At 35.7% G+C, this 18,385-nt stretch overlaps 1 protein-coding gene across 1 annotated transcript in view; it reads left to right on the forward strand.

Annotated features, from left to right (window-relative positions):
- Positions 1-18,385, forward strand: part of Lrp1b (LDL receptor related protein 1B) — a 1,711,024-nt gene that overhangs the window by 1,493,011 nt on the left and 199,628 nt on the right. Inside the window, exons 61-63 of the mRNA XM_048345540.1 lie at positions 9,931-10,119; positions 10,911-11,059; positions 17,841-17,934. Of these exons, the coding sequence (XP_048201497.1) occupies positions 9,931-10,119; positions 10,911-11,059; positions 17,841-17,934 (432 nt within the window). The remainder of the gene's footprint in view (positions 1-9,930; positions 10,120-10,910; positions 11,060-17,840; positions 17,935-18,385) is intronic.

The raw sequence follows: 18,385 nt of genomic DNA on the forward strand, positions 1-18,385 counted from the left end.
TAGTGACCTTCTTTGTCTTTTTGAGTTGATTTTAATGGAAAGTCCAGCTTGTCTGAGATCAGGATGGCTACTCCTGCCATTTTGGTAGGTGTGTTTGCTTGGAAGATCTCCATCCTTTCATTTGGAGCCTGTTTTTATCCCTTGCTGTAAGGTGGGTCTCTTGTAGACAACAGATGGCAACTTTTTGTTTGCGGATCCATTTTGCCAGTCTGCTCCTCTTTATTGGAGAGTTTATACCGTTTATATTCAAAGAGATCAAGGATAAGAGTTTTTTTCTCCTTCCATTTTCTTGTTGGGCAGTTTTTCCTCTTTTTTTTTCTTCTTGTCTTTAGTGAGCTGCTCTTTCTGTTGGGCTCTGGCTATTGTAGTTTCTTTCTGTTTCTGTCTGTGTGTCCTGTACGGTTTCTGATGGGTGGTAGTCTCCTCTTAGAATTTGCTGTAGGGTTGGTTTTTTATTCACACACTCCTTTAGATCCTCTTTGCTATGGAAAGATCTGGTTTTCCCCTTGAATATGAACTCCAAAATTCACTGGATATTTTATTTTAAGTTGGCAATTGTTGGCTTGTAGGACTTGGATAGTGTTCTTCCATTCTCTTCCTGTGTGGTAGGTTTGTGTGGAAAGGTCTGCTGTTATTCGGATCCTCTTCCCATTGTAATAAATTTCTTTCTTTGCTTTGGCTGCATTCAAAATTTTCTCTTTATTCTTGAGATCTGAAGTCTTGAATATTTTGTGCCTTGGCGTGGCTTTTCTAGGATCTGGTCTGCCAGGTGTCCTATAGACTTCCATTACCTGGATGGGGTCCCTTGTGAGATTGGGGAAGTTTTCTGCAATCACTTTATTGAGGATATTTTGAAGCCCGCTGCTCTGGTTTTCAGCTCCTTCTTCTATTCCAATTATGCGCAGATTATATCTCTTGTCTTTGTCCAATAGCTCCTGGATTAGTCTGCCCTGGAGCTTTACCGTTTCTTGGAGTGTGGTAATTTTCTGGTTCTTATCGGCTGCATCATCATCCAAGAGAGAGATTCTGGCTTCCATACGGGCAATTCTTTGTGCTGTGGATTCAAGTGCAGTTTATGGATGTCAGAGAGCTATTTATGGTTGCCAGATCAGCTCTGATCATGGAAATTTCTTCCTTTAAAGAGCTGTATTTTAAATCTATTTTTTCATGCATTTCACTTCTCTGGATGTTAAGATCTTCTTTGACGGAGGTTTGCAATGTATCCATTTTTGCTTCCATTTCTTTCTTGGCTTCCTGGATGTCCTTTGAGACTTCCACTCTGAACTCCTGGAATTGTTTTCTGATTTCGTTTCTGAGGCTTTCAATCATTTCTGCTAACAAAGCCTCAGTTGTTTTTTTATTCTCCATCTCCTCTTCAGTCGTGCTGCTTTTTGGAGCTGGCAAGTTGGCTTGTCCTTTGATGAAATTTGTTATATTTCTTTGTGATTTGTGCATCTGGAGATCTGTGGGTAGCTTCCCTGGTTTGGCTTTGTGCTGGTTCCTGCTGGTCTGTCAGTGGAGACTTCTTTGTGTCCTGGCTCTGGGTTTGAGTTTGGCTGTTGAACCTTACTGCCCAATGGGTGAGCATGCCCGTCTCAGTTGTTGCTGAGATGGACACCCTGACTGCACTTGGGGGTAGGTAGGTTCTGTGTCTTTCTCTGTGGGATAGTGTCCTGCTGCTGTGTTGTGCTGACCCTAGCGTGCCCCTGGTGGGGGTATGCTGGTCTCTGATTCAGGGTGGCATGGAGGCTTTTCTCTTCTTTGGTTCTTTTTTCCTCTCAGGCGGTTTGCCCTCCTGTGTGGATTGCTCCGGGACTGGTGTTGTTGAGGGGCAACCCACCCACTTTTGTGAAATTTGCCAATCTGAGTGGGCGCTGCCGCTGGGGGGCTCTGCCCTCCTGTGCAGGTGTGCCTATCAGAGCGGGCACTGCCACTGGTGGGCCCTGCCCACCTGTGTGGGGTACGCCTACCAGAGTGAGCCCTGGGTTGTTGGGGTGTGCTTGTGCCGTCCTGCGAGTTTGCTGTGGGGGGGATTGTATGTGCGGGCCCCAGTTGGATCAAGTGCCTGGGTGCAGGTTGGTGCCCACAAACTGCACCTCTGCTGCGAGGGGGGCATGTGATCGGGCCCAGGTGTCCCTGCTGGGCTGGTATTGCCCAGCAGCACGCTTGTGACTTTTGTTCAAAAAGTCTGCGAGGCCCAGGCACCTCAGGTGGGGCTTCCAATGCCTGCCGGTCCCCGGGCTTCTGTTGCGAAGGGGGTGGGGCTGATGCGGCTGGTACAGGCTCCTCTGCTTCTTTGGTGCTGCTCTGTCCCTCCTCTGCTAGCTCCTGTGTCGTCCCAGAGTCTGAAGGGACCTTTTGCCACCTGATTTGGGGGTTCTTTGTTCCCTTGGGCTGGAGAGGGGGAGGGAGGGAACGCTAGCTTCTTTGTAGGGTTTGGGTCTCTGATAGCTGGTCTCCCGTTGGGAGAGGGGGTAATGGGAAACTTACTAGTCCTGGATTGTGTGTGTGTCCCACACAGTTGTTGGCCCTTCGGGGCTGTGGTGCTTGGGTGGGGCGCTCGGTCGTTTGGTGGTGGCGGCCCCAGCTCTAGCCTTCTGCACAGCCTGTTTACCCCGCCGCTCACGTCCGATCCCGGCTGTGAGGTCCCAGGCCTCCCGTCGCTGCTGTCTGTCTCGATTGGTCCGCGTTACCCCTCGAGTTCCAATTTCTTAAAGGGAAGGGGGGAAAACAGCCACAAATAATCTTGATAAAATTATGATCTCATTGATCATTATCTCAGTTTTAGTCACAAAAAGTATATGGTTATCTATGAAATAGTCATTACTGAAGGTTAGAGATGACATTTGATGCTCAGAGAATTGTCAGTACTATAGGGGTCAGCTAGGAGGTAAACTCCATTGATTTCATCTAATGTTTATTTGTCAGACTTGTGATTTTTGAAAGAAAGGGGAAATGCAGTTTTCTTGATGTGTTTCCTTCTGCTTAGGGGAAAGTCTCAAGATGGAACAATCTGCCTTCATGGCTCTGCTATGCTCAGAAAATACTATGGTATTTATATTGGAAAAGCATATCTTCAGTATCCTATCATAATATTTGATAATATTGTCTAGTCCTAGTATTCCCACTATTTTGTAATGTTGTTATTCATTTGGAAAAAAGAATTTTAGGTCCATTTCACTGAAATTTTATTTGTCATACTATTCATTACAATAAAACAATATTGCACTTACAAATATGCAGGCAAATTGCCTATGGAAGAAAACAATAAACAAAACTTGGTAACACCGATGACACTGAGAATAAAATAATATTAAAGATTCTGCAAACAATTGTGAAGCAGACATAATTATTGCAAACAAAAGTAGCAAAAACTCGTGATCTTGACCCTAGCATTTCATAAATCTTTCTCGTTTTGTTTGTAAGTAAATATGTGAGCTCAGTGGTTATTCTCTGAAGATTAGTAAACCCTGGTCATTTTCCAACTGCCTATTCTTCTCTGTGATTTTTTTTAAGGGGGGGGGGGCAGTCCTGGATCTTGGACTCAGGGCCTAAGTACTGTCCCTGGCTTCTTTTTGCTCAAGGCTAGCACTCTTCCACTTGAGCCACAATACCACAAGGGCTTTTTTCTGTTTATGTGGTGGTGGGAATTGAACCTAGGGCTTCATGCATGTAAGGCAAGCACTCTCCCACTAAGCCATATTCCCAGCCTCTCTGTCATTCTTTGTAAACCAGAAAACATTATCTATCCACCTACTGATTAAGACATAAATCTTCTACTTTTTCTTGCACATTAAACCACTTTCTGGCATTATCTAACTTTCTCTTGTTTCTCATCCTATATAATTTTCTAATCTCTTTTTGATAATTCACCTCATTTGTTCCATTGATAATTGACTTAAAAATATCTCCCTTTGTAGTTTTTATGCTCTGCTACTTTAATTCATATTCTCTTTGTACTAATTGTTCTCCTGAAAGTATATCAGGCCATATTATCAGCATCAGGGTCTCAAAGGATCAGTTTATTTAGAATCCTGGTTTTCTTTCCTGAAGTTGTGATGTTTTAGTCAGTCTAAACAATTTGGTTGTGGAATAGTTGTCATTGATTATTTTTGATGAAAAAGATATCTGAAATTTTAAAAAGAGAACTACTTAGTGAAGGATGTTTGAGTTTTACTTCCTGCGCATCTTTGGTCTGCTCTATACGCTAGCCAGCTTACTCCTGCAAAGGACATTAATAAACTCTTCTCTGCTGGCCTTTAGTTTGCTTTTCTCCATGGGATACGTTGGTACGCCATTAGATGAGGGACAGAGGAATGTTTTTCTATCCCTTTCAGTCCATATGCAATCACAGTGATTTACAAGTAGCTAAGTTTGCCTATCAGTAGCTACTCCTTTTGTTCAGTGCTGTTTTCCTCTCAGTTACAAATTTCCCCAGATTCTGGTATGAGATGAAGGAAAAACCATGTATCCCTTACCTAGGTATGTTCCTCTAAAACTAACTTTATATAAATTCTTCAATTATTACTTGAATACATTTTTAATGTTTATTTCAGGAGCCTTGACTTTCACAAAAAATTAAAAATACACATAAGGAAGAAATTTAGGATAATTTTGAAGGGCATCGGGTATGAAGGGATGTGAATCTTTACTTCAGGCAATGGCATCGACAATAAGAACAAACCTAAGAGTCAAAGTACATCAGAAAATTATAACAGGATTTTTTTTAATTTATTGGTTTACTAAATTTTAATTTTTTTTTTACAAAATTAGCCTTCCAAATGTGCTTGTTTGTAAAATAGATTGACATTAAAATATTTTTCTTTGCCATTTCCTTCTAAATAATGTATGACTATACAATGAGCCAATTTTGAATTCAATTATTTATTTTGATTCCTCATTAAAATATATCTTCTGGTGATTGTATATTATAATCTTATTTTGAAAATATTGGAAAATCCTTTATAATTGTTTCTCAATAATAAGTTACAGGACTCACAAGACATAAAGTAATACATTTTAAAAAAAAGTATTTGAGTCCAGAATGTAAATACTAGGAAAATGAGAAACAAAAGAGTGTCACTAGTGAAATGTGTAAGGATTAGACCACTACACAAAACTGTGTTGGTGTTTCCAAGGTCCCATTTTATTTATTTATTTTTTCAAATTTTTATTATCAAACTGATGTACAGAGAGGTTACAGTTTCACATGTTAGGCATTGGATATATTTCTTGTACTGTTTATTACCTTGTCCCTCATACCCCATACCCTCCTCCCTCCTCCACCTTTCCCTTCCCCCCCCCCACCCCGAGGTGTTCAGTTCACTTACACCAAACAGTTTTGCAAGTATTGCTTTTGTAGTTGTTTGTCTTTTCTTACCCTGTGTCTCTCAATTTTGGTATTCCCTTTCAATTTCCTAGTTCCAATACCAGTATACATGGTTTCCAATACACTCAGATAAGATTACAGAGATAGTGTAGGTACAACCACAGGAAGGTGATACAAGAACATCATCAATAATAGAAGCTACAGATACACATGGAACATTGAAAGTAGTTACAACTGTGATATAACAATTGTTTCCATAACATGGAGTTCATTTCACTTAGCATCATCTTATGTGTTCATAAGGGTATAGCTATTGGGCCTTGTGATGCTCTGCTATGACTTGCCTAAACCTGTGCTAATTATTCCCAATAAGGGAGACCATAGAGTCCATGTTTCTTTGCAAGGTCCCATTTTATATTCTTGAATTTTCACATCAGATTAAGATCCAGTTTCAGATGAATTTTGTTCCTGTATGTTTCATTAAATTAGTCAAAATGATTTTATCCAAAAATATGCTTGCATAACTAGCTAGAAAAAAGAAGAATAATCAAGACTATTGTAATAAAGCATTTCAAGCTATGAGAGAATGTTTTAGTTTAAAGGATATCCTGAATTTCTACTTTTATTATTTGTCATATTTTGGCATAATCATCATGAGTCTCAGAAGAAGAATGTCCAAGTTGATTAAAAGGGAAAAAAACTCCAAAGATATTACTTCTGTGATTTATTTTTGCCTAATCCCAACTCTTTTCTTCCAAAGATATAGTTTATGAAATTTTAAAAAAGTCTCATACTTGAGCAGAATTCTGGGGAAAGTAAAATAAATAATGCTGTTACACAGAATAGAAATCTAAGTGTAGTACACAACTTCAATATTGGCTTTAAATATATAATAAGCAATTGTTAAACTATAGCTCACACAGCATTTCTAGTTCGTTTATGTGTATGTTGAATACCTGTAAATGAAAGATTTCTTAAATTTACTTTTCACATTTTTCTATTAATTAAACAAGTACAGTCTTATAGTTGACCATTTGGATTTCTCTTTAAAAGTATAGCTATCACAACTATGAGAAAATATTAACTATTTTTTCTCCTAAATTCAGTCAAATAATGGTTTTAGTAAAAGTTTAAACAGGACTTTTAATGATTCTCTTGTCTCATTCCATACTTACATTTTGGTCAGCTCCATTTACTGCCAAAGTACATGCTTAGACATCAGTGTTATTGTCCTATGTGTATATGTGATTACAGAACTGATAAATATAGATACATATATGTACACATACTTACATAAATTTGGATATAGATGTGAATACACACATATGTATAATATAAAACAAATGTTCATAAAAAATATGACAATTATTTCATTTAGAGTCAGGATCATTTATTTAATGATGCTGTATAAGTCCTTCACCCCCAAACTTTTCTAATTTAATCTCAACTGAGGTGGAAGTCTTCGTATGCTAAGGCAAACATAAGTACAACATTCATTTAAACATATTTAACATTTAGCAGTTAAGATATATGGTGTCTTATCACAACATATGCATGGTGTCAATTAATTCCCTAGAGTCCTAAAGGTTAAATGAAGCACACTGCTAGTTTACAAACTGAATCTTAGTTTTGTTTGATTTATATTGGTATAGCGTCTCACTTTCAGAAGATCAATGGAGGAGCCAAGTTAGAAGTCTTAGACTATGTTTACTCTTGTGAAAAAAGTCAGTATGTTTACTATTTTTTTCCAGACATGATGAGTGTATCTATTATTTCCGAAGTTCATTTCCCATGTGAGCAGACCTAGAGTGGGCTTGTAAAATGAGTAGAGCCCATTCTGCTTTTTACTGTAAATGCCAAAGCTCCTTTGGACAAATGGACTTATTAGCTTTATTTAATGTGACTTTCAACATTCTCTGGCACATTCTCCTATGTCTCTTCTTTCTGATACAAGACTTACTCTTCTTATCCCTGAAATGAATGATTAATTGATAAGAGAAATTTCTGATGGATGAAAACTCGTTGTTTTTGTGTAATATATAAGTCATCTCCCATCTGGAGATCATATGTGATGCACATTTAGTAAGGTAATTAGACAAGCTGACTTTAATTCGGAGCCCATGAAATTGACTGTATTAGAAGTAAGCTGTTGGGCTGGGGATTTGGCCTAGTGGCAAGAGTGCCTGCCTCGGATACACGAGGCCCTGGGTTCGATTCCCCAGCACCACATATACAGAAAACGGCCAGAAGCGGCGCTGTGGCTCAAGTGGCAGAGTGCTAGCCTTGAGCGGGAAGAAGCCAGGGACAGTGCTCAGGCCCTGAGTCCAAGGCCCAGGACTGGCCAAAAAAAAAAAAAAGAAGAAGAAGTAAGCTGTTGCTTTTCATTAATGCAAATTTTAGGATGATGAGGTGGGCAGAGAGGTAGACTTAAGTTCACGTACCAGCACCATCACTTACTATTCTTTCATATCCCTCTTTTGTTAAATTTCTGAAGCATTGTTTCCTCACAAGTAAACACTAATATTCCCTAATAGAGTTTTTGAAAACAGGAAATGAAATTAGGTATATGAAATGGGTATCCTGCTACAGGACTTGACAACTTCAAAACAGTTGCTAATTTAGCCTGGGAGTTATTTGTAGTGGGTACAACATTTACACTCCAATCAATGATAGACCCTGGCCTAGTTCTGAAGCCTTCCTGTGCTTAAAAGTCGGTCATCTGCTATTACTACAGCTGAAAAGTTAAACTGACTATAGTACTTCTGAAATGCTAAATGGAAGCTTCTTACAATAACTTCACTTGATTCACAGAAGTTAATTCAGTCTCTCTTGGAATGAGATTTTTAGAAAGTTATCATTTTGGGGGGGGGCATATATTTAATGACATAATCGCTTCCTTCACATCTAAAGAAGTGTAATATGAATATTTTTGAGCCTTTTAAAATTCTTGGCAAACTTTTATTTTACATTGAAAATTTCCCAACCTATACCTTTAGATGAAAGACTCATAATGATCACCTATCGAGATAATTCACACAACTGCTAATTTTACCCACATTTTTTTTCATCTTTTTGAAATGGGTTTCTATAGTCAATGAGAAAGGTTAGGAAGAGTTTGAATAAATAAGTTATCTGTGATTCATGTGGTAACATATCCTTCTCATTCTTGTACCCAGTTGTATTTAGCATTCTAGTGTTTGGTTTCATGTTTATAAGACTGCATAAATGAGTGAGTTCTGTGCACATCTGCATGTTCTATATCAATATTTAAAATAAAGGGAGTATATATTTGATTTTAGTCTTAATTGTGTTTACATATTTCATATGCACATTCTCTAGTCTGAGATTAATTTCCAGCTAGAGTTTGAATTATTGACATAACCCATGAACTAAGGTATCACAGACTTCGAGAAATTTCATTTTATTTCTATTATACTGTCTCCCTGAATCCTGGCAAATTCTCTGATCATATTTGGCCATAATTAATAATCTAACAAAACCATGAATTTAAAATAGCTACTCTAGATTGAGAATATACATTTACCCCGCATTTTTTAATTAATGCTGTAGATGTCCCTAAAAAGAATTAACTATGTCTTAAACTTTCATAACTATATTTAGTGGTAACTTAGGGAGAAATATACCAAATATTGATTCTCAGTAACTAAAATCTAAACAGTAGAAAAAGTGTAGTATTGGAAATTTAATCTTTGGTCATTAATGATTTTTTTCTTTAAATTTTGCAAAGCAAATCTTAATTTTAATACACAAAGGCAATAAGATATTTGTATAAATTAAAATTTTTCATTTTCCTGAATTTGACTGTCTGACAATGTCCAGAATTGAGAATCATAAAAAATTATTTAAAGTTGTTTAATTCCCAACTTTTAAATTTATTATATTTTGTTTACCCAATAAGATTAATTTGAATAGAAATTCTACACTGATGATTCTCAACCCACTGTAATATGTTTAAATTCATTTCTATAATGAAGACATAATTTTGAAAAATTATTTTGCAACTAAACAATATTATAACTATTAAGTCTTCATAATAAATTATCTATCACTTTATTTTCCTCCCAATAGCTCATCTTGCAAGTAACAATGCACATACTATCTCACTGAAAATAATGGTTCATAGTAGTTTCATAAAGCTCTTTTTTTCAGATAAGAGATGTATTTTGTCATTGATAGTCATTTTCAGTGTGGAAGAAAATTGGTCAATGACTTTTTGGCTATGTATTTAAGTTAAGAACAACTCGGGGAGAGTATATACATATACACATGTCTACTGATTATGAGTTTTAAAATATTGGATGTTACTTGTTTCTAGTGAAGCAGCCTTCCTGTGATTTTGGGCAGGATAACATTCATTTTCTTTCCAGTGGTTTAAACAAGCTATATCTGAGCGAAGTGAACTTCTGCACCCCATCTTGCATTGCCTTAATTGGTAATAAAGAACTTTACTGGCCTGACAGGTTGTCACAGCAATTATTCACATGAAGATCTGTAGCAGTTGTGTCAGCCCATGTAGTATTGAATATCTTACCTGGCTGTCTTCCAAGAGTGAACATTAATCTTACCATCTCCTATTACAGTTCCTAATCAAGATATTCCAGGGGTGATTGCACTAACATTGTTTGAAGACTACATCTACTGGACTGATGGGAAAACCAAGTCACTCAGCCGTGCCCATAAAACCTTGGGAACAGACAGACTCTCACTGATTAACTCATGGCATGCCATCACAGATATCCAGGTGTATCATTCTTATAGACAACCTGATGGTAATTATTCTTCCCATGATTTCCATAAATGCATTACCATCTTACAGTAGCATTACACTTTTGATTCTTTCAAGGTTATATGTAATTTTGTTTTAGAGAAAAAGGACCAGATTTTAATACATAGCATTATTCTGTATAATGAATTTCTTCATATCAATGACTGCTGTTAAGGCTTATAATCAGAAGCTCAATAATAATACAGACTTATTTTCTTCAAATCATATGAAGCTGAAATGGCAATGTATATGTAGAGAAGTAAAGTACACTTTCACTAAATATATTTTTTACAGCATAGTTACAGGATTGTTAGTTTCTGAAATGATGGAAGTTTCTAAAATTGACAAATATAAAATTTCTTTAAGGGTTTGTCTTGTGGTAGGAATCTACCATATCTTGTGTAGTAAAGGTTGAATTCCTTACTAAAACTACGTGTTTGCTTTAGAAATCACAGTTCTTAATCTATTAGCTATAATCACTGTTTCCTAGTTTATTTTACACTTATATTTCTAAATATCTGTATATCATCCAACATGTTTTTGTTCTCTGTTCTTCTGATAAGCAGTTTTCTAATATGTGTGTTGTACATAAAGAATCTTTAACATTTTAATTATAAAATTAATGTTATTTATTGAGTAGCATATTCATGAAATAAAAATTACATTTATAATCTTGAGAAGTGTCTGATTACAATAACTTATGAAGATACCAATAAGGAAGCCTGTCTCTAATAATAAATTATGTTTATAGTGATTGCTCTCCTGTCTTTCTGTTGTTTACTTTCTCATCTCTAGTTTCCAAACATCTGTGCATGATCAATAATGGTGGTTGCAGTCATTTATGCCTATTAGCCCCAGGAAAAACTCACACCTGTGCATGTCCCACAAATTTCTACCTTGCAGCAGATAACAGAACCTGTCTGTCCAACTGCACTGTCAGTCAGGTGAGTGGAGGGCTCCAAGTCATATCCTGGGTGTTTTTATAAAGTGTGAAGCATTCATTTTTTCAGGTGTTATGAAGGATGGACAACTGTTCATCATAGCATAGGAAAAACAATGTATTACTTATCCTTAAAATACAACTTTAGGCATTAGGGTATATCAAAATAACAACCAAGGAAACAAAACACAATGATATGGATATAGGAAGAAGCAAAAAGAACAAAACAAACATTAAAAAAACCCTCTCTTAAGTAAGCAAAGCAGCAGCATTAGATTGGACACTGCTCAAGAAGGCAAGATGACTGAAGTACAGTGTTGGCAGAGATGTGTGAGATTAAAATGAAATCAAAGCAATCCTGGAAAATGGGCTCTGCATTCCATCTACATTCTCTCTTGCTCCTCAGAGACAGAAAGAAAGAAAAGATGACTTAGACAGAAAGATTTAATCAGTAGATTTTAAATATTAAAACTATGATAAAATAATTTTCTTATGAGACATGTATTTTATGATTTATTTCTTTGAATTTTAAAAGGTTGAATAAGAGGGTCATAATTTAGCAAGTCCTTCTCAATGTCCAGTACTTCTTTTTCATGGTCATTCTTTCTGTGACTTTCCCTCTTCCTGTCTGTTCCTCTAATACTGATCTCATACTTCCCACTTTCTTTTTTTTTATTACTTTTTTATTTTATTTATTTATTTATTTATTTAGCCAGTCCTGGGACTTGAACTCAGGGCCTAAGGATTCTCCCTGGCTTCATTTTGCTCAAGGCTACTAGCACTCTACCATTTGAGCCACAGCGCCACTTCCGGCATATATATATATATATATATATATATATATATATATATATATATATACACACACACATATATATGTATACATACATATATATGTGTATATATATAGTGCTGGGGAATCGAACCTAGGGCTTCATGTATACGAGGCGAGCACTTTACCACTAGGCCATATCCCCTGCCCTCATTTTATTTTTATTTTTATTTTTACCAGTCCTGGGCTTGGACTCAGGACCTGAGCACTGTCCCTGGCTTCTTTGCTCAAGGCTAGCACTCTGCCACTTGAGCCACAGCGCCACTTGTGGCCATTTTCTATATATGTGGTGCTGAGGAATCAAACCCAGGACTTCATGTATACGAGGCAAGCACTCTTGCCACTAGGCCATATTCCTAGCCCCCTTCCCACTTTCTTGATCACGTAAGAATATTAAGTTTTCCTACTGTATTTGACCCTTTACCTCTTTTATTCATAATTCCTCCTCTACTACTAACCTTCCTCCTAATAACTACTTCAGATTCTTACAAAATCGTGTGTGTGTGGGGGGGGGGTGTAATTTTTTTCCAATGACGATAAACCAGCTGGGTACTAATGGTTCATGTCTATAACCACAGCTACTCAGAAGGCTAAGGTCTGAGGATCATTGTTTTAAGCAAGCCCAAGGCAGAAGACTCCATAAGACTCATCTCTACCAGTAAAATTTCAGAAGTGAAGCTGTGACTCAAGGGGTAGAATGGCAGGAAAACAAAACAACATCACGAACTTGAAGTTCTGAGTTCAAGCCCCAGTATTGAAGCGTGCACGCGGGCGCGTGCGCGCGCACACACACACACACACAAATAAAAAGATAGTCTAGAAAAAACTTCCTCTTTCGTGGTAGTTAGATTATCTCAATTTCATTACTTTGAAATGTTGAAGAACAGTTATATGACATTAAGACAAAACTTGTTACATTAGAGTCATTTCCTTTTTTTACTTTAGATAACAGTGGTAAATTAAATCATGATTTTTAAAATTAATTATTCTGTATTAATCTGCAAGTTCTATGTGTAGAATTTGATGATTTTCCTATTACTAGGAAGCATGTTATGGCAGAAGTTTGAATTTGCCTTGTAAAATGAGAGAATTCTCAAGCTAGACAAGTGGTTATTAGCTCAGCCTTTCTCTCAGGCTAAAACTATAATTATCACGTATGATAGATAATATAAAAGAAAGACCTTTCCAGGGATTCAATATCTGTAATGGTTAAAAGCTTAGGGAAGCCAGTCCCCTGTTTAACTCACCCTGATTCTGCTTCAAACTGTTTGAGTCACCTGGGTTTGTCACCTAACTTCATGCTGTCTCAATTTTCTCGTTTTTCTAATGAGATACTTGTCTTCCTCTGTTTTCTGATACTCTGTAACAGAATAACACTGACAGGTTAATTTATTTCTAAAATGAAATGCATTTCTCCTAGTTTTAGATGCTGTGGAGTTCAGGATCAAAGGGCTGCATCTGGTGAGAGCCAGGGGTGAGGGAGATTGGCAGAGACGGTTTAACAAGAGAATGCACATGGGAGAATACAGCAAAATACTGGAGAAAGCAACAAGCCATTCTTTTCCCTTTTGTCTGCTGTGGGGCTTGAAATCCGGGCCTGGGTGCTGCTCCTGAGCCTCAAAGCTGTGGCTCAGAGTTAGTGCTCTACCACTTTGAGCTACAGTACCACTTTTGGGTTTTGAATGATTAATTGGATATAAGAGCCTCACAGGGCAATATGTTGGAAATGAAGCTTACAACTGTGGGTGGGGGGGGCGGGGCAGAAAAGTGGGAGAAAAAAACGAGCAAGGAGTTAGCAGTTTTCAAGAAGAAATATACTCAATAACTTACATAACTGTAACTCCTCTATACATTACCTGACAATAAAATTAAATTAGAAGAAAAAAGAAAAAAAACAACAGTCTGGGGGGCGGGGAGGGGGGGAACTTTCCTGCTAGTGCTGGTTTCGAACCTCAATCCTCAGATCTCAGCATTTTTAGTAATTAAGATTATAGGCTTGAGCCACTGGTGTTTAACCATTTTCTTAATAACCCCAGTAATCCACACATCAAAATGAAGACTTTATAATCTGATCTAATCTTTTCATAGTATTATCTTCATTAGGTGATAATTGAGTTTCAACATAAATTTTGGAAGGCATTTTCAAACAATAACAATGCTCTTTCCAGGCCACTGTTAATATTCAAGTAACAGTAGTTGTTATAGATCTCTGGTGTTAAAGGCAACAGGAGTATAGTTAAAACATTATATTTGCAATCAATTAGTGTGGGCTTCCATCAAGAAGTTTTGATGCTTAGCAGAAAGTATAGTACTAGACTTTGCTCCTTTTACAAATTAGTTCTAATGTTTCTGTTCATTTTGTGAAATGCATTCTTTTAAAAATAATTTCATTATTGCAAATTATTTAATTATTATTTAATTATTTCTGGAGGTTACCCTAGTTTATTCTGAAATAACCTTTGATGCCTTGCTTTGGAGTGCTGGGACTCAGTCTGTTAGGGCCAAACTGTGAGTTCAAGGAAGACTTACTTAGTGGCAATGATTCCTCAACAAAGAGTAAACCAACTGAGAGGAGAGGAAAACCATAGGATTGTTTGGATTGCAGTTAAAACATACACAAACTGGGCAATGGTGGCTCATACCTGTAATCTTAACTACTCAGGAGGCTGAGCAATGAGAGTTTTGGTTCAAAGATAGCCAGGGCAGAAAAGTCCTGAGACTTTTATGTCTAACTCACAAAAGGCTGGAAGTGGCACCGTGGATCAAGTGGTAGAGCAGTAGTGTTGAGATAGAGACTCAGAGATAGCTTTTAGGCCCTGAATTTGCGCTTCAGCATACACACACACACACACACACACACACACACACACACACACACACAAACAGCAACATATACAACAGTTACCCTTGCTAATAAAGGAATAAAATATTTCATTTACTGTATAAGAAAGCCTGTATTCATGTTTTCAATGCTTCAAAATCTGACCAATTAAATAAAAAAACAACTTGAAACTATTATTTATATAAATAATTTTCTATTTTGAAATCAATGATAAATAAAAATGTTTATTGTTCAAATAATAGTTCAAATACTACCAATAGTAATTATCACACATTTTTTTTTAAGTAGCCAGATTAAGCAAGTAAGCCAGATTTTAGACCATGTATCTTTGTTTTCAGGAAAACTTCTTGAGAAATAAAATGGTATTATTTTATTTGATCTTGAAGAAAAACATTAAAAAGAAAAGATGGCACACATCATTGGGCTTAAGAAGACATTTGACCTCAAATTATTTTCTGGTCTTATGAGAGAACAGCTATGACATTTTTTTTTAGAGAAAAACTTGATTTATAGAAATAAAATTTTCAGTATGTTAAATATTTAAATGAATCCAGTTCACAATCTTATCACTAAGTATAGCATTCTAATACTTTTAAAGAAATGTCCTGTTTCAATTTTAAAGCAATTTTTGCTTCGCATTATAGACGGTCACTATTAACGATATATTCCCCAAATAGAAAGTTATAAAAATATTCCTTCTACTACAATTGAAATCATAATCTGAGAAACTGATAAAAGTCAACGTTAAATTCTTAAAATATTATTCACTATAAACATTGAGTTTAAATCATATTAAATAGAGAAAATATATTTGAAAATAACATTACTCATTTTTTAAGTGGATACTCCATGTTTGAACTGCATTATGCAATATGGGGATTGACATTTTATTGTTATATTCCTATTAATATGCATGCAATTAGTGTTTTATTTTGTGAAAATAGTAATTTTGCATAACATTTATCATGAAGAAAGTTTAGTATTTTCACTTAGAAAAAAATCATTACAAAGTTTCAGAATATAAGTATAAAAAATGAAGCCTGGAAGCAAAATAGTAGAAATCTTCTGAGAATAAAAATGTCCATTAGTATATGAAGTTAAGATGATTCCTCCCCCCACCCCCCGATTTCTCTTAACTCAAAGTCCTTTTATGTTCTTATAAAAATGTAATGAAGAGAGAAATCAGTATGCTATGTATAATTCCACAAGTGGCTTTTATTTAAATCAGACATTTAGTGAATTTAAATATATATACTTTAGATATTTTTCTCGGCAAAATTGGGAATACATTGAAGATACTCAGGAGACCTGAAATCCTCTCAATAATGTGCTTTGATATACTGTAATGACTGGAAATATTTAATGTTCAGGGCAATTGCTTTCAGATTTAGCCTCATATTCCCTGACAGTCACTATCTATAAAGGTAATTTTTCTCCTTCTGGTAATTTATGAAAAACCACAACAGATATGACCACAGGCTAAGCAAATAGGAGAAAATCAGTTATAGTGTCAGCTCTCTCTTCAAATTCATATTACACTGTTCCCTCCCACATTGCTAGTGAAGAAAAACTTCTCATATTTAATGCAATATTATCCTGAAAAAAACCCTGTATTGTTCACAGAGTTTTGGCAAAAGTTAAACCTATAAATTCTCTCTCATTTAGAGAAAGTAAAAAGATTTTTAATATATAACTCGATTGTGAATGCATTTTTTGCAACTTTGTTTTGCATGTATTATGTTAAGATCAATGTCATCTCCCTGACAGTCACTCATGTAGGAATTATGCTTCAAACATGTATTAATTAATATTAGCACTATCTATAAAATGATCAAACTACAGCTTTCAATTCAAGATGAACATTGTGATGCAGTCTTTTTACTGAATTTCCATTGAATTAAACAATAAACACATTTAATACTAGTAGAAGTACACTAGCTTATTTTAATTTTATTGTATTTTGTTTTTTGCTGATCCTGGGGCCTCAACCCAGAACCTGGATGCCTTCTCTGAGCTTCTTTTTTCTCAAGGCTTGTGCTGTACTACTAAAGTCATAGCACCACTCTGAGATTTTTCTGAGTAGTTTTTTGAAAATAAACGTCTCACAGATTTTCCTGCCCATACTGGCTTAAACTGCAATCCTCAGATCTCAGTCTCCTAAGTAGTTAGGATTATAGGAGGGAACCACCACTGCCAGGCTTAATTTTAATAATTTTGATTAAATATTTTAATAGTAACTACTTCAGGTGCATATTTACATAAAGTATCACTTTTCTTAGTTTTTTTATAATAATGTTGATAAGAGATAAATTAATTTATAATTAATATCCTTAATGAATATACTGAGTAATATTTTTGGTCACTGTGTAGTGACCAAAGTGTGCAAAGTAACTACTGAAGTATTATGCTTATACCTTTAAAAACATTTATCATGATTTCATTTTTTTTTGTTCTTAAAGACTTTATTATTCATGATTCTAAAAACTGAAAATAACTATGTTAAATTCCTGCTCTTTTAAAGACACAAATTTAAAACGTTTCTGTGGAGTAGATGCTTTTCTTTGATGGAGTCACAGTATGGCAGAAATGCAAAGGGCTTGTCAGAGTCTCTTAAGGTCCTCATGTTATGACTAAAGACCAGACTAAGAAGATACTGATTGAACTACACAGGTTATCAAGGAAATGCAATCCAGTTCAGTTACTTATGATTAACATAACTCAACTTGATCTCACTTCCAAATATACCTGATTATTTTAGCCTTTTATGTTATTTGTAAAATATTTCTGTAAAGGGTTAGATAGTAAATATATTAGACTTTTAAACAGCAGCATCTCTATAGGAGCTAGATCTAGACCTCTGTATGTCACCACCAGTGCCTCTTTTGATCAAGTTGGAAAGCATGAGATGTCTGTGTGAACAGGAAATGTCATGGGTTTATCCTGGAAGAAACGCCAGATATGTATACATTTCCTGTGGGGGAGGGGAGGCACTGAGGTGGCAGGTATTCACATTTGGAGGAAGAATTGGATATAGCATGTAGTGGATGCTTTTAAATACACAAATTAGTTGTTCTGGTGTTTTCAATTTATTCCTTTTTTAATTTTTTTAAGTTTCGTTGTAAAACTGATAAATGCATCCCATTTTGGTGGAAATGTGACACGGTGGATGACTGTGGAGATGGGTCCGATGAACCTGATGACTGCCGTAAGTACCTCAACAAATATTGTACTGGCATCACACATTTTAGAAACTGGAACTCTAAAGATATTTTGGTAATAGAGATATTGCATATGTGAATCTTTTAAAAATGTAAGACAAAACTGTTGCTATCTGTCTTGGTTATATTCGACCACTGTAAAAGTTTAGGGTATATGACAGTATCAGCAATACGTGTTGATTTCTTTTCTTTCTTAAATGTGATGACTTGCTTTGTAGTTATCTTACTTCCATAGTGCAATAATTGGAATTAACTTTGACTTACTATGTCACCAAATTAGATATGAAAAATGGGTAGATTTTCAACATGCCATATAGTGATTGAAGTCTTACCTTTAAGGAATATAAACTTTCAACTATTCTGTCACATTTTAAATTCTAAAAATTCATGAGAATTTAGAGTCTTGCGGTAATAATCATCATCTTGAAGTTAGGTAAT

This window comes from Perognathus longimembris, chromosome 4, assembly GCF_023159225.1.
Source record: "Perognathus longimembris pacificus isolate PPM17 chromosome 4, ASM2315922v1, whole genome shotgun sequence".
Classification (NCBI taxonomy): domain Eukaryota; kingdom Metazoa; phylum Chordata; class Mammalia; order Rodentia; family Heteromyidae; genus Perognathus; species Perognathus longimembris.